Source organism: Bos indicus, chromosome 10, assembly GCF_029378745.1.
Source record: "Bos indicus isolate NIAB-ARS_2022 breed Sahiwal x Tharparkar chromosome 10, NIAB-ARS_B.indTharparkar_mat_pri_1.0, whole genome shotgun sequence".
NCBI lineage: Eukaryota > Metazoa > Chordata > Mammalia > Artiodactyla > Bovidae > Bos > Bos indicus.
In genome coordinates, this window is record NC_091769.1 from 86,845,902 (window position 1) to 86,862,595 (window position 16,694).

Below are 16,694 nucleotides of genomic sequence, written 5' to 3' on the forward strand. Positions count from 1 at the left end.
TTGCTTTCTGGTGGCTCTTTGCTGCTTTGGAGACCTTGGAGTTTACCCTGAGATTCACAGAAGCAGTTTCTGGGATTGTCACTGCAGTGTATTCTGAAGCTGGGATATAGGTTCCTTGTAATGATGCAGGAGTATTTTGCTTATTTGAAGGTCACTTATCTGGAATGTTGACAGGCTCTGTGAAAAAAATGCAAAGGCCATTGAGGAGCTGCTACAGGTGTTAAAAAACCCAGACATGATATGTTTACTGCAAGAGTTCTAGTAAACAGGCCCTCTTCTATTTCCTTATGCTTTTCATTTTGTGGGTCTTCATAAAAAATGCATATAATTTGTATATTTGAAGTTACCTAGAGACTGTTTCAATCTCCATTGTATAGATGGTAAGGGAAATCTTCCCTGGATACCCTAGTGAATCTCCTTATTTATGACAAAGTGACTCCTTTAGTGAATATACTCCAATTATCTAGAAGTGGTAGGTGGACAAACTGTCAAGCTCCACATAATAAATATTTCTGACTTAGTGAACTCCATGTGGTCTTTATAGCATATTCTTCTTTAAAAAATGTATAAACCATTCTTAGCTGGGAGCCATGCAGGAACAGACTGCTGATCAGTTGTGGCCCACAGTTGGTTCCTGGTTGACCCCTGATTTAGGACGTAGAACTTTCTGTATTGTAGCTACTGACTACTTGAAATGTGGCTATGTAGCCAAGGAAATGGATCTTTAATTTTAATTCATTTAAATATAAATAGTCACATATGACTAGTGGCTACCATATTGGACAGTGCAGATCTAGAAAATTCACTGTGGAATAAATAAAACCTTGTTGTGCTTTAAAATTTTCTGACTACTTCATTTATTTTCCTTTTTAACTACCTATTAATAGGGAGTTTTCAGCTTGTGCTTTTCATTTCCCCCTTCTTCAGCTTACTCCATTTCCATAATAAAGTCTGGTGGAAAGATTTTCCAGAAGAGCTTCCTGTTCTGACCATCCTTTTTCTCCCCATTTCAGTGAGGCTGAACTGGAGGAGGTGTTGACTTTTTATACCCAAAAAAACAAGTCTGCGAGTGTCTTCCTGGGGACGCACTCAAAAAGTTCCAAAAACAGCAACAGTTTTTCTGATAGTGGGGCAAAGGGTGGTAAGTATGTTGGTTAATTAATGAAAAATAAGAACAAGTGAAAAAGTGAGATGTGCAGAGGAGAACCAAAAATAATATGTTGCTAAGCACTAATAGACTCCAAGGTGGTGGAATTTTGTAGTTGTGGGGGTGGGAGAGTGAGGAAGCCGTGTGTTTTTGTCCTAAAAGTGGAAGAGGGTTATGTTCAAACTTTTTTTTTTCCTATGAAAATTAACAGTAGAGAGTTCAAGACAAGCTAATAACAGCTAACATTTTGTGAGAACTCATGTTACTGTCTATTGGACATGATCTTATTTTTTATGGAGTAGGTGCTATTATAAAACTTCTCTACGGATGAGGAAACAGAGCTGAAAGAGGTGGAGTGACTTGCTCAGGGGCGCCCAGCACTGTCCAATGGAGCAGGAATCCAAACTTTAGTCTTCCTGACTCAGAGCTTGTGCTCTTAATCTCCGTTCTTCTGCTTCTCCTGATGATTACTTCTCACTCTCCTTACGTTTCTTTTGCTTCCTCCAGCTTATCACCATTTGCATTTGGGGTATGAGAATTCTTTGTTGTGAGGGATTATTCCCACATACCTGGTGGGATGTCTCATATCCTTAGTCACAAGCCCTAAATGCTACTGTCTTCCTTCAGTCATTGTGATAACCCAGTGTTCCCACAACATTTCAAAAATTTCTCACTGTTGGGGAACTCCAGGATTGGGGATTTTGAAACTGACGTGGACCAAACTATCCAGCCCATGTCATATGATCTAAAAAAAAATAACAGCAACACTCAGTTATAAACAAAGCTTGTGCTTCAAGTATAAGATGCATTTAAAATCTAGATGGGAGCATAAGACACAGATAATCAATATACTAATTTTGTAGTATGCTAACCACTAGATTCAGAGATGTAGACTTCTTTGCTACTCTTAAGGTGATCATAGCCTAATGTGGAAAGAGCCAAGACAATTGATCATCTAAAATGTAGGGTACGTTTTCCTGAGGAAGCAGTGTTAATGTTTTCAAAACTGATTAGCTGCAGGGGCTAGTCTAAAAGCTTGTCTAGCTCACTGTATAATTGAAGTATTATATTAGCAAAAATCCTTCTGAGTCCACCCTCTTCTTTGAGCTTTCCTAATCTAAGTTCTAAAGCTAGTTTATTCATGTTTTCATTCATTCCTTTTACATATTTTAAAATAGACACCTATTAAGTGTCAGACGTTATGATAATAGTAGTTGCTAGAGAGAGCGGGAACCAGGACCGTCACAGTTCTTGACTTTATAATATTTATTGTCTGCTTGATGAAGTCGTATGAGTAAATTCAGGAAGAAGGTTGATAGAATCTCTGAAAAGATCCTATGACAGTGTTAGGAAAGGGAGACTGAGGAGTTTTTGTAATGGAAGGGGAACTGTGTACTAACCTAGGGAGGTGAGGTCCTAGCTTGGCATTCAGATAGTAACTTCTCCCCTGGCACTGTTGGGGAAGCCCTGACAACAGGTACTAGCAGCACCTGTTTGTACAGGTGGATCCTCAGAGATTCTGGGGTTCATGTGTTAAGGACTACCTTTATGTAATATAGTTAGTCCCCTACATAACGAATGAATTCCAGTCTGAGAGCGTGTTCATAAATCCAATTTTATTTGTAAGTCCAACAAAGTTAGCCTAGGTTCCCAACTAAGTACCATAATAGGTTTATAATACTTTTCACACAAATAACACATAGAAAACAAACACAAAAAATAAAGCATTTCTAATCTTATAGTTCAGTGCCTTGAAAAAGCACAGTACTGTACAACAGGGCTTCCTTGGTGACTCAGTGGTAAAGAGTCCGCTTGACAATGCAGGAAATGCAGGCTGGATCTCTGGGTCGGGAAGATCCCCTGGAATAGGAAATGGCAAACCACTCCAGGACTCTTGCCAGGGAAATCTCATGGACAGAGGAGCCTGGCAGACTACAGGCCATGGGGTCTCGAAAGAGTTGGCCATGACTTAGCAACTAAACAACTGTACAGCAGCTGGCATACAGGGGCATGTTCGCATCTTTGAAAGTTTGCAACTTGAAGGTTTGTCTGTAGGAGACTTACTGTAACATTTATACCTAGCAATTCCAATGAAGATTAACTCTGGGCAGGCAGTAGGAAGGCCTCAATCAAGGGAACAACATTATGACATTTGATAGTATTTGTTCTTGTTTCAAACATGAGCCAACAAGTGTGTGACAGTATTACCACTGCTGATAGTGGTGGAAAGAAGAGAATTCATATGTCCTTATTCTTTCATTCTGAAAGATGATCTGTAAAATGGCCTTTCTTAAGTGTTTGTATGAACTTGGCCCTGAGAAAAGATTTTGGGACTATTTCTCTAAGTATATATGATTAGCTCTGGCTGTTCTGTTTCAAAATTCTGTAGTAGGAAAAGAAAACCTGATTTATTACAGTGGAAATTTATGTTACTAGAATGACTTTCTTATTGAATATGCTGATTAATAAGCAAATTCACTCAACTTATTCAAGGAAAACTGAGATTAAGATACAGAGCTGTTGTGATATTCAGATATCATGCCAACAAATACTGGGGCTGTTATTTTCATCTCTTGGCAGTTCCCTGTCCGTATGTGTTGTGACTTGTTTGCTCCAGTGTGTACCACCAACCAGTTTAGTCCCTTAGTTCTGCAAATTTGAATTCTTGACAGAGGCATCTTACTGCCCTGGCATTCATGCTAACTCGTTTCAGTTGTGTCTGACTCTTTGTGACCCTATGGACCATAATCCGCCAGGCTCCTCTGTCCATGGGATTCTCCAGGCAAGAATACTGGAGTGGATTGCCATGCCCTCGTCCAGGAAATCTTGCAAACCCGTGTCTCTTACATGGCCCGCGTTAGCAGGCGGGTTCTTGGCCACTAGCGCCACCTAGGGGAGCCCCTTTACCGCCCTCACTGTCTTTCCCAGGCAGGTCCTAGTTTGTTGGCAGTCCATGGATCGCTGCCCTGGCTTTCCATATCTTTCCCTGGTTTGGTCAGCTGGAACTGGGCTTTGGGCTAGCTAGGCTAGTTTGGAATCATTTGCTTGGTGTCCCACTCAACAGGGATATGGACATGGCCATCCTTGGAAAAGTGCAGTGAGAAATGCAATAGTTCTTGGCACTGATTACTAGTTGCGTTATATTCTGGAAACAAAATTATGTGTAGAGTGGTGCTCTAGTGTTTGATTAGTGACAGAACCTCAGCTCAGTATTTATTTATTTCAGATCATCCTGAAACGATGGAAGAAGTGAAAATAAAGCAGCCCAAACAGCAACAGACAACAGAAATTCACTCTGATAAATTATCTCGTGAGTGACTTCAAACCTGCATAAATTTGTTACTCTCAGATAAATCTCTTAATAAAAAAGAAAACTCATCAGATATTAAATGATTTTAGGGCATGCAGCGTTACTCCAGAAAGCTCATTTTTCTTTGTTTTTCCTTCTCTCTTAGAATTTCCTTTTATCTACCAATAACCTATTAACATCTTTCCAAGGAATTTTTTACTTTCTTAATGTTTAAAATTCTGAGCACTTGTTTCTAGAAGGGTGAAAATCAGAGGGAGAGGAGTTAGCTCTCATTACCAGAAACTTTGTCCTGATGCCCTGACGTTTATAAAACATCTGTTCCGGTTGATGGAGGTAGTTGCAATGCCAGCTTTTAACAAGGACTAGAAATGAACTATTTCTAATGCCAGATTGTCTCAGTGGGCAAAATTCATTAAGTTCATGATGGCTGCTCATTAAAATTTGTATTTTTCATGGTATCTGTTTCATGCTAAGGTTAGATGTTTAAAAATGTTCATGTTTACATATAGAGACTATGTGTTAGCTTTTCCTAACATGATCTGTTTTTGTTTGTTTGTTTTTATTTTAATAGGATTTACCACTTCAGCAGAAAAAGAGGCTAAATTAATCTATACCAATTCTTCTACTTCTTTCTCTGGTCCTGCTGCTACCCTTCTGCAGAAAATTCCCAACACCCACTTGTCATCTATTGTTACCACCCCTGACCTCTCACCAGGGCCAGGCCACCATTGTCTATCTCAGATCCCTCCAGCTATCCCCAGCATGCCTCACCAGCCAGCAGTTTTACTGAGCACAGTCCCTGAGAGTGCTCCTCTCTCCATGCATCCTGGGACACAGAACGTACCAAGCCCCGCTGGCCTGCCACGCTGTCGATCAGGCAGTTACACCATTGGCCCCTTTTCCTCTTTCCAAAGTGCTGCACACATCTATAGCCAGAAACTGTCTCGTCCCTCTTCAGCAAAGGCAGGTGAGTGAGAAAATGAAAGGGAGTCCACAATGTCAGCTCCTCCCCAGCCCCAATAAACACAGAATGTCATCTCTTCCCTTTGCTTTTTCTTTTGAAAGATAAAGGGATGCAGGCTGTGACTAAGGAAAAGTCTTGCATTTGGTCAAGTGACATTCATTTACTGATAAGAAAATGCAGCGCTTTCTTTTAGGTACTGAAGATAAAGAGATGAATAAAATAGGGCTTCTGTTTCCTGGGAGCTTACAGCGTGGTCAAGAGATAATTGTGATATCTGTCTTTTTGTTGTTGAGTTGTAAGTGTTCTTTATATATTCTGGGTACAAGTCCCTTGCCAGGTGCTTGATTTAGAAGTGTTTTCTCTCATTCTGTTGTTTGTCATTTCATTTTCTTGATGCACAAAAGTTTTTAATCTTGATGAAATCTAATTTATTTTCTCTTTTGTTGCTTGTGCATTTGATATCATATCTGAAAAACTATTGCCTAACCCAAGGTCACAAAGATGTCTGTTTTTTTAGGTCTTTTATCCATTTTGATAGAATTTTTTACATGGTGTGGCATAAAGGTCTTAACATCATTCTTTTGCGTGTGAATACTTAGTTGTCCCAGCACTATGTGTTGAAAGAGTATTATTTCCCTGTTGAATTGTCATGGCACTCTTGTGAAAAATCATTTAATCTCAAATGTAAGCGTTTACTTCTGGAATCTCAGTTCTGCTCCACTAATCTATGTATCTGTACTTACGCCAGTACCACGTTGTCTTCATTACTGTGGCATTAGAAATAGCCAATATATACTTCTATTTTCCTTTATTTAATTTTTATTGGAATATAGTTGCTTTACAATGTTGTATTAGTTTCTGCTGTGCAGCAAAGTGAATCAGTCATATATATACATATATCCACTCTCTTTTAAAAAGATTCCCTTCTAACGTAGGTCATCAGAGAGCATTAGGTAGAGCTCCCTGTGCTGTACACTAGGTTCTAGTTAGTTATCTGTTTTATACATAGCAGTGTATATATGTCAATCCCAATCTCCCAATTTATCCCATCCCCTCTTCCGCACTTTGATGTCCAAACATTTCTTCTCTACATCTGTTTCCCTGCTTCTGTTTTTCAAATAAGATCATCCATACCATTTTTCTAGATTCCTCATGTATGTGTTAATATATGATATATATTTGTTTTTCTCTTTCTGACTTAACTTCGCTCTGTATGACAATCTCTAGGTCCATCCACATCTCTACAAATGACCCAGTTTTCTTCTTCTTTATGCCTGAGTAATATTCCATTGTATATTTGTACCACATCTTCTTTATCCATTCCTATGTTGGTAGAGATTTAAGTTGCTTCCATGTCCTGAATAAGTAGCCAGCATATATTTAACTGGTATCCGATTTCAAATGAAATGGATATTATAATATGAAATTTGAATCAGAGATACTAAATGGTCTATTTTAATGTCATAAATATAAATATGTACAAATATGTGTATTTCTGCTAATTCTGAGTGATTATTCTTATGGTTTAATCTTCTAAAATCAATATAATAATAATCAATTATGTTCTGATTTTCTCCTGTGTGAAAGAAATTCAGTAAGGTCAATGCCTCCAATACCTTGTGTTATCATTAGAACTTCTTTTTTAAACCTTTCTTTTTCATACATTTCCCAGAGAATGGTAAGGAACGGAAGAAGCTAGTCAGTTTGAAAATATTTCCTAATTTCCATTGTGATTTTTCTTGACCCATGGGTTGTTTTTATTGTTTAATTTCACATAGTTGGCATTTTCTGTTTTTTGTAATTGCCTTTTAGCTTATTTCCACTGTGGTCAAAAACCATACTCTGAATGGCTTAAACAGTAGTGGACAATAATATATAGATAATAATATATAGTTGACTACAATAATAGCCTATAGGTGATTGGAGTCAAATTTTTCTGTAGTGATTGAATAGTTTGGCAATGAGGTTAAAATATTATTTAGACTTTTTCATGATATATATGCTGTATCATGTTTCAGGGGTCACCACTGAAAAAATTAAAATATGAAAACTTAAACATTTGGGAAGACAAAGAATTGGGCCTGGGGAAACACCTATAGACATAGAAGCACAGAAAACACAGAGCTTAGAAAATGCAAGAAATGGAAGCTTGAAGATGGTAAACCAAGTCCTAATATATGAAGAATCAAATGAATATAAATGGACTGAACTTGTTAGTGTCAGATTGATTTTTTTTAATCCAACTATATGTTGTTTAGCAAAGAAAGACGCTTGTAAAAATAAGGACATCGAATGGTTGAAAGTAAAAGGATGAAGAAAGAAATGCCAAAAAGTCTAAGTTTAAATAATATCTTAACCTCATTCCCAAACTGTATTCATCATTTCAGTAGATGCAGAAAAAGAATTTGATAAAATTCTGTACTCATTCATGATAATAATTCTCAGAACACCAACCAGAAAAAAGTGGTATAGCTATATTAATATATGCTGTTTACTTAGCGTGAAAGTGACCGTTGCTCAGTCATGTCTGACTCTTTGCAACTCCATGAACTATACAGTCATGGAATTCTCCAGACCAGAATACTGGAGTGGGTAGCCTTTCCCTTCTCCAGGGGATCTTCCCAACCCAGGGATCAAACCCAGGTCTCCTGCATTGCAGCTGGATTCTTTACCAGCTGAGCCACAAGGGAAGCCCTAACTTAGTATATATTAACTTATATTAGGCTTTAAGAGATAAAATTTTCTTCACAGATACAGAGAGTAATTACATAAAACAGAAAGTCTGGTTCAGCAGAAAAATAATAGTTCTAACTGCACCTAACAAAATAACCTCCAAATAAGTAAAACAAAAATTGATACACCTGCATGAGGAATCTGTAAATCCACTATGTTAGTGGGAGATTTCCAATGATTTCTATTACTAATAGATAAAGAAATTTTATAAGTCAGCAAAGAAAGAGGGTTTGAAGATATCATAATGGAAATAAATGTAAAAGTTTTAGAGTTGAAAGATAATGAAAAAACTTCCATATTTAAATGTGTGGAGGGCAATGAAAAACAGTATTTGGAGGGACATTTACTACCTAAAATACTTATTTTTGAAAAGGAAGGCTAAATATCTGATCTCAGATGTTATAAAAACAGCAATATTATAAATCTAAATAAAGGAGAAAGAGAAAAGATATATTAAACAGCAAAGACAAAAGTAAAAATTACAGATTTTAAAAATAAAGTAGAGAAAATATCAAAGCCAAAAATTCTTTGAAAAGCCTAAGGTGGTGGAGCAACCTTTGGTGAGATTGATCAGGAAAAGAGAGAAGACATGGATAAATGATATGAAGAATGAAAAGCACACAGAAAATACAAATTAGCTTGGGTGAAAAAAATATTAGAATACTGTTAACTACTGTGTTCCAATAAAATTGAAAATCTACACGAAATGGATAATGCCACCAAAAGTATACCATAAGAAAAATTGGCTCAAGAAGCAAAGAAAGCCTGAATGATATTGTAACTATTAACATAACTTATACAATAATTTTCACAAGGAAAACTTGAGCCCCAGATGATTTTATAGATGAATGTTGACAGTCTTTCAAGGGAGTGATAATTCCAATCTTAAACTTGTCATAGAACATGGAAAAGAAATAATTATCCTTAAATCATTCTGTATGGCTAGTTTAATCTTGATAACAAAACCAGTTATGGACAGTATCAGGGAAATTACAGACTAGAATCATTTATGAACACAAATGCAAAAATTCTAATCAAAATATGAGCCAACCACATCCTGCAACAAGTGAAAAAGATAAGGTCCCATGAACAAGTTTATACTGGGAATACTAGAGGGTTTAAAACAGTAGAAAATCTATAAATGTCATTTGTCACATCAGCAGATTAAAGGAGAAAAACTGTATTCATCATTTTAGTAGATGTAGGAAAAGAATTTGGTAAAATTCTATACTCATTCATGATAATAACTCTCAGCATACTAGGAAAAGAAGGAAATCCTCATTAAAAAGGGTATCCACCAAATCTCACCATAGATGTTAATATAAATGGGGAGATACTGAACGCATTCCCTTTAAGAGAGAGAAGAGAATGCCTACTAGCTTTGCTTCTATTCAGTGTTTTACTGGAGGTCAGGATCCAGCGTAACAGACAAGAAATTAAAAACATAAGCATCAAAAGGCAGGAATTAAAATTTACTTATTTATTTACAGATTATATGTTATCTATATAGAAAACTGAAAATAAGCTATCGATACATTAGAAATAATTATTTTAGCAGTATAGATGGCTCTAAGATCAATATTAAAAATCTGTTAGCTGACTTTTTAGAAAAGACCCTGATGCTGAGAAAGACTGAAAGCAGGAGGAGAAGGGGATGACAGAGGGCAAGATGTTTGGGTGGCATAGCTGCCTCAGTGGACACGAGTTTGAGTAAGCTCCAGGAGATGGTGAAGGATAGGGATGCCTGGCGTGCTGCAGTCCATGGGGTTGCAAAGAGCTAGACGTGACTGAGTGACTAAACAACAACAGAGACATACATAATATAAAATTTACCATTTTGTCTATGTTTCAGTGTACAGGGGCATTAAGTACATTCACACTGCTGTACAACCATATCACCACAAAAACGAAGTTTTTAAAAAATCATTTACATGAAGACTATAAGCTGTCTAGGCATAAATTTAGGAAAGACTTATAAAGAAGTTTTGTAAGACTTTGTTGAGAGACAGAGAAAACATAAATAAATATATAAATAGACTGTGCATGGATGGAAAGACTTAATATCATAAATGTTTTCATCAAATTCGTCTCTGAATTCAATACAATCCCAACCAAAATCTCAACAGCTGCATTGTACTTGACAAGGCTCATCTAAAACGATACTGGAAAGGCAAAAGACCAAGGGTAGTGAGAACCTACTGAAGAAGGAAAAATGGTGGACGAATATCTTGATAAGAATATGAAGATATGATGATTAAGAAAATGCAGTATTGGAAAAGGTGCAGAGTGACCAGTGAAGCAGAATAGAAAGTTGGAAACAATCACAGATAGATGAAACTTGGATATATGACAGACGGAAAAGGATGCATTTTTCAATAAATGGTGCTGGGACAACTGGTTATCCAAACAGGATCAAAAGTGAAATTACATCCCTGCCTCATACAATCCATATAATCAATCTCAGATGCAAACTTTAGACTCTAGGATAGATTAGACCATCTTTAATAACTTATGGTAGGAAACAAAAGTAAAAACATAAGCAAGCCTCCTTCAGAAAGAAAAAAAGACAACCCAATAATGGTATCGCAAAAGAGATAATGTGCTCAACATCGTTATTAATCAGATGAATATAAGTGAAAGCTACAGTGAGACCTTCCACCCTCTTAAAAGAGGGAAGAATTAAGATATTTGACAATACTAAGTGTTGGAGGGGATACTGATCAGCAGGAAGCCTTGTATTTTGTTTGTGGTAGTGTAAAATATACCGTTTGTTATTATCACATGAATTTGTAAATTCTTATACTCTCTGACTCAACTTCTAGCCACATACAGAAGAGAAGTTCTTCTACACATGCCCTAGGACATGTATGCAAGAGTGTTCACAACTGAACTGTTGACAATAGCAATAAGCTTGGAGTAACCAAAATAACCATCAATGAGGAAATAGAAAAATAAGTTGTAGTGTATTTCCAAAATGGAATACCAAGCACCATGTAAAGTTAATGAATTTCACCTGTACTGAGAAAGGATAAATATTAGAAGTATGGTATTAACAAAAACAAGTCCCAGGAAACTACTACAGTAAGATACCATTTTTATAGAGCTCAAAAACAAGCAAAATTAACTGTATTTTAAGTATGCCTACACACACAGAAATGAAGAATAAAACTATTTAAAAAAAGAAGGGGATGAAGGATAAGGGGAGATTAAGAATGAGAAGGAACCCATGGGTTGATGCATGTTAATATGACTTAGGTAGTCAGTTCATTATATGTTTTATAACTTCTACATCTATTGTAGATAGTATTTTATATGTGTCAAGTAATATAATAAAGCAGTGTCATCAAATTGTATATACAAGGATGATCATGGTTATATAAGCACTAATAAGACAGAAAGGAAACACATTAGTGTTTCCACTTTTCTGACTTTTTAATTTTTTTCTAATGGATTGTGTGACTTACCATAGAACAAATATGAACCTTGATTTTTAATTAAATAATTTCTTTTTGCCAAAATTTCAGTGCTCAAAAACAATAGATTTCTCTGATATTATAGTTGAAAGAAGAAACTGAAATCTGAAAGAGAAATCAGTTGAAATTTGATGATATAGGATTATTACTGTTTTTCTAAATAAATTCAGTTCTGCTTTTATCCTTCTTTTCCTTTTTGAGCTTTGTAAGGAGGATTGTGGGGCTTCCCAGGTGGTGCTGGTGGTAAAGACCCACCTACCAGTGTAAGATATGCAGGTTCAGTGCCTGGGGTGGGAAGCTCCCCTGGCGGAGGCCGTGGCAGCCCGTTCCAGTATTCTTGCCTGGAGAATCCCTTGGACAGAGGAGCCTGGTGGGCTGCGGTGTGGATGATTTGACAGTGGGCTCAACAGACTACTGACAAGTACTGTCACATAACAAGAAAAGCAAGAATCACAACGATTTTCAAGGCTGCACTTTTTATATTCATTCATTTTAGGATCAATTATTCCCCACTACATATGATGAAAATCCTTTTTTTGTGAAGGATTCATATTATACAAAAACATAGTTATGGATGCTTGTAACAAATTGGTGATAGGAAGAGATCCTCGGGTATAATAAGGGTATGCGTTTACTTTTGTGAGCTTTTGAAGATAGTTCCTTGCTCCTCTTGTTGTCAAAGATCCCTGGGATTCAGTGAACTACCTTTTGGTTGTCATCATCCTAAGTTTTTCTAATCTTTTTTTCCTAAGTGGATGAAAGCTTTTCTCTTTAGCAGGTTCATGCCATCCAAACAAGCAGCATTCAGGAGTGGCCAGAACCCAAAAGGAGGGAGAAGATGGCTCTTCATACAGCAAACGATACAACCCAAGTATGGTTACGGCCGAACTTCAGCGGCTGGCCGAGAAGCAGGCAGCCAGGCAGTATTCTCCATCCACTCACATCAGCCTCCTCACCCAGCAGGTATGGCAGTTTGGGGTGTCATGGAGCTTTTAACCAGTGGATAGGGTTAACTCCATGGTTCTCTGCCATTCCTGTCTTTACTAATGCCCATATGCTGATGCTTATTGAATGAATGTTCACTGGTTTTTTGAGCTAAAGAATGTTAGCTAAAAGTGTTCCTCTTCGGCTTTAAAGGAAGGATTTCTGTCACAGGTATTGCAAAGTTAAGTCTGCTGCTAGCTGTGATATACCTATTTCGTGGACAAATAAACTCGAATGTTCAGTTGTAAATACACTGTTAAACGATCTTTAAAAATAACTTATTTCATTGGTAAAAATTGCCAATGAGTTGTAGTCTTAGAAATCTTTTTACCAGAATGCCATAACATTACCTTTTACTTTTTTAACTGTACTACCTTTCATCTCTTGATGTCAGGATGTTTTCTGGGCACTGATTAATGAGTTATTTCAAACCATATCATTCTCCCCATTTTACAGATGGGGGAAACTGAGGCTAAAAGAGTGATATAATCAAGGTCATCCAGCAAGCTTGATGGATACTGGGATTTTGACTTTTACGTTGTATGTATGTTGACTAGCTTTACAACACAGTAAAGTTAAGAACTATAGGATTCTTTTAGCCCTTCTTGCTGATTATCTCTATGGTATTTAACTGGAAGCAGAAGCCATATTTTTTCCTTTTTCTTAATACAAAATGGCATCAAAATCCTCCAAAGGAATTATTATAATTCAAGTCCAAAGTTATAGTTTTCTGCATCTTCATAGTGTCATATTCTTTAATTGGTGACAGCTCTCTGTGCTGTGTGCTGTGCTGTGCTAATTTACTTCAGTCATGTCTCACTCTTTGCGACCCCGTTGTAATCTGTCTGCCAGGCTCCTCTGTCCATGGGATTCCCCAGGCAAGAATACTGGAGTCCGTTGCCATGCTCTCCTCCAGGGGATCGAATCCACGTCTCTTACGTCTCTTGCACTGGCAGGCAGGTTCTTTACCACTAGCATGACCTGGAAAGCCTGACAATCCTCTACTGATAATCAAATCTAGGAAAAAAGTGAAGCCATAGACTACTTCAAGTGCATGTTAAAAGCAGGCAACACACTGCTCCCTGGTGGTGCCCTACTTCTCTGTGTAACATTATGGGCCATAATTCAAGCTTTACTTCCGCCTCATCTCAGAGTGTGAGGTTGTAATGAATTTTCTTTTTCAAATCTCTAATAGTTGAAAGGGAGTAGGTAAAAAGCCTAATGTGAATTAGAAAGTGAAGAATCTTGTACAGGCAGTGTTGAGACTTGAAAGTAATTAATAGTTAGATTTTAGTGACAGAATGATGTGAAAAGAAAAGAGAATGAGAAGGAACTGTGAAATGTGCAGAGGCTATGAGGAGGGGAAGGACCGGTGACCCGCGACACTGCTCTTACTGGGTCACGGCCTGGAGCATGTTTCTAATTTTAATGAGCAGCTAGACGCGCTAGACCTCAGTTGCGACCTAAATCAAAGTCCTTAGGATTATCAGTGGGAGTGAGAAACAGATCGATGGGCCTAGATCTGATAGACAGAGTGCCTGATGAACTATATGGACGGAGGTTCATTACATCGTACAGGAGACAGGGAGCAAGACCACCCCCAAGAAAAAGAAATGCAAAAAAGCAAAATGGCTGTCTGAGGCGGCCTTACAAATAGCTGTGAAAAGAAGAGACGCTAAAAGCAAAGGAGAAAAGGAAAGATATACCCATTTGAATGCAGAATTCCAAAGAATAGCAAGGAGAGATAAGAAAGCCCTCCTCAGTGATCACTGCAAAGAAATAGAGGAAAACAATAGAATGGGAAAGACTAGAGATCTCTTCAAGAAAATTAGACATACCAAGGGAACATTTCATGAAAGATGGGCTCGATAAAGGACAGAAATGGTGTGGACCTAACAGAAGCAGAAGATGTTAAGAAGAGGTGGCAAGAATACGCAGAACTGTGCAAAAAAGATCTTCATGACCCAGCTAATCATGATGGTGTGATCAGTCACCTAGAGCCAGACATCCTGGAGTCCAAAGTCCAGTGGGCCTTAGAAAGCATCACTAAGAACAAAGCTAGTGGAGGTGATGAAATTCCAGTGGAGCTATTTCAAATTCTAAAAGATGATGCTATGAAAGTGCTGCACTCAATATGCCAGCAAATTTGGAAAACTCAACAGTGGCCACAGGACTGGAAAAGGTCAGTTTTCATTCCAATCCCAAAGAAAGGCAATGCCAAAGAATGCTCAAACTACCACACAATTGTATTCATCTCACACGTTAGTAAGGTAACGCTCAAAATTCTCTAAGCCAGTCTTCAGCAATACATGAACCTTGAACTTCCAGATGTTCAAGCTGGTTTTAGACAAGGCAGAGGAACCAGAGATCAAATTGCCAACATCTGCTGGATCATCGAAAAAGCATGAGAGTTCCAGAAAAACATCTATTTCTGCTTTATTGACTATGCCAAAGCCTTTGACTGTGTGGATCACAATCAACTGTGGAAAATTCTGAAAGAGATAGGAATACCAGACCACCTGACCTGTCTCTTGAGAAATCTGTATGCAGGTCAGGAAGCAACAGTTAGAACTGGACATGGAACAACAGACTGATTCCAAATAGGAAAAGGAGTATGTCAAGGCTGTATATTGTCACCCTGCTTATTTAACTTCTATGCAGAGTACATCATGAGAAATGCTGGGCTAGAAGAAGCACAAGCTGGAATCAAGATTGCCGGGAGAAATATCAATAACCTCAGATATGCAGATAACACCACCCTTATGGCAGAAAGTGAAGAGGAACTAAAAAGCCTCTTGATGAAAGTGAAAGAGGAAAGTGAAAAAGTTGGCTTAAAGCTTCACATTCAGAAAACGAAGATCATGGCATCTGGTCCCATCACTTCATGGCAAATAGATGGGGAAACAGTGGCTGACTTTTTTTTGCCTTTTTCTACTAGCTGTGTGATCTTGGGCAATTCACTCAAATTCTGTACACCTCACGGTCTTTATTTGTTGATGGGGAAAATACAACAAGGTCATGAAGGCAGTATGCAAAAACCTTTCTGTAAAGTCTAAATGCTGTATGCTTGGAAAGGATCGCTCTTTCAAAACTGTAGAAGGCTCTTAATAACTAAAGGTTTGTGATTTGATTTGAAGTCAGTTTTTGGATAAAACATTGTGTTACCAAAATGAATGTTGCTGTTGAAAAGTTCAAGTTATATGTTATTTGTGTTATTTCTCCTAAGAGAAAGTAATTCCTTAATTTGGAATTTGGGGAATTCTTCTATTGTTCTTTTCCTGGTAAATAATAACATGTTGTAATGACTTAATATGAGCCCTGGAACATCTGTTTACTAGCCATTTCCTTTTGCTCCTAGCTGTGTTTGAAACAAAGTGCCTTGGTTGCTTATTCACTGAGGCAAGTGATAAGATGTCTGTGGTTCTGGTGAGAGGCACGCCTCCAGTCAGAATGTGCTGAAAGGTCCACTCTCCTCTCCGGACTTGGGGTGTGAACCTTTAGCTCAGCTCACCAGAAGCAACTCTGTGTACAGTAATTCCTTCAAATGTTTCTAATTTCCTCTTATCTGTCATTAGTTTCTTACTTTCAATTCCTGTTTTGCGTCTGTGCTTTTTTTCATGAATATTTTCTTTGCTCCATCCCTGTTCTATAGGATATATTCTTTCTGTTATAGTTTTTTAATTGGTTATCTTCTTGTTTTATCTTTGCTAACTTCCTTCTGCATTCTATAGTTTTTGGTATTTCCTCCCAATTTCTTGAATTGAGTACTTCCCTTATTTTCACTCATTTCCTCTCCTTTTTTTTTTTTTAATTTAAAGCTGTGGATTTTCCTGTGGGTCTTGCTTGAATTATATGCCATGTTGTTGCTCAGTTGCTAAGTCGTGTCCTACTCTTTGTGACCCTGTGAACTGCAGCACACAGGCTCCCCCGTCCTTCACTATCTCCTAGAGTTTGCTCAAACTCAAGTCCATTGAGTCGATGATGCTATCTAACCATCTCATCCTCTGTTGCCCCCCTCCTCCTGTTGCCATCAATCTTTCCCAGCATCTGCCTTCAGTCTTTCCCAGCATCAGGGTCTTTTCC

General features: G+C 37.7%; 1 protein-coding gene across 12 annotated transcripts in view; it reads left to right on the top strand.

Moving 5' to 3' along the window:
• The window catches only part of TTLL5 (tubulin tyrosine ligase like 5), a 317,814-nt gene that overhangs the window by 118,705 nt on the left and 182,415 nt on the right, over nt 1-16,694 (top strand). For 7 of the 12 annotated variants that reach the window (XM_019969275.2, XM_019969274.2, XM_019969282.2 and 4 more), the window contains 4 exons: nt 1,014-1,141; nt 4,374-4,457; nt 5,029-5,424; nt 12,403-12,590. In XM_019969275.2, coding sequence (XP_019824834.2) covers nt 1,014-1,141; nt 4,374-4,457; nt 5,029-5,424; nt 12,403-12,590 — 796 coding nt within the window. The remainder of the gene's footprint in view (nt 1-1,013; nt 1,142-4,373; nt 4,458-5,028; nt 5,425-12,402; nt 12,591-16,694) is intronic. The other 5 variants (XM_019969276.2, XM_019969280.2, XM_019969283.2 and 2 more) reach the window with 3 other exon arrangements.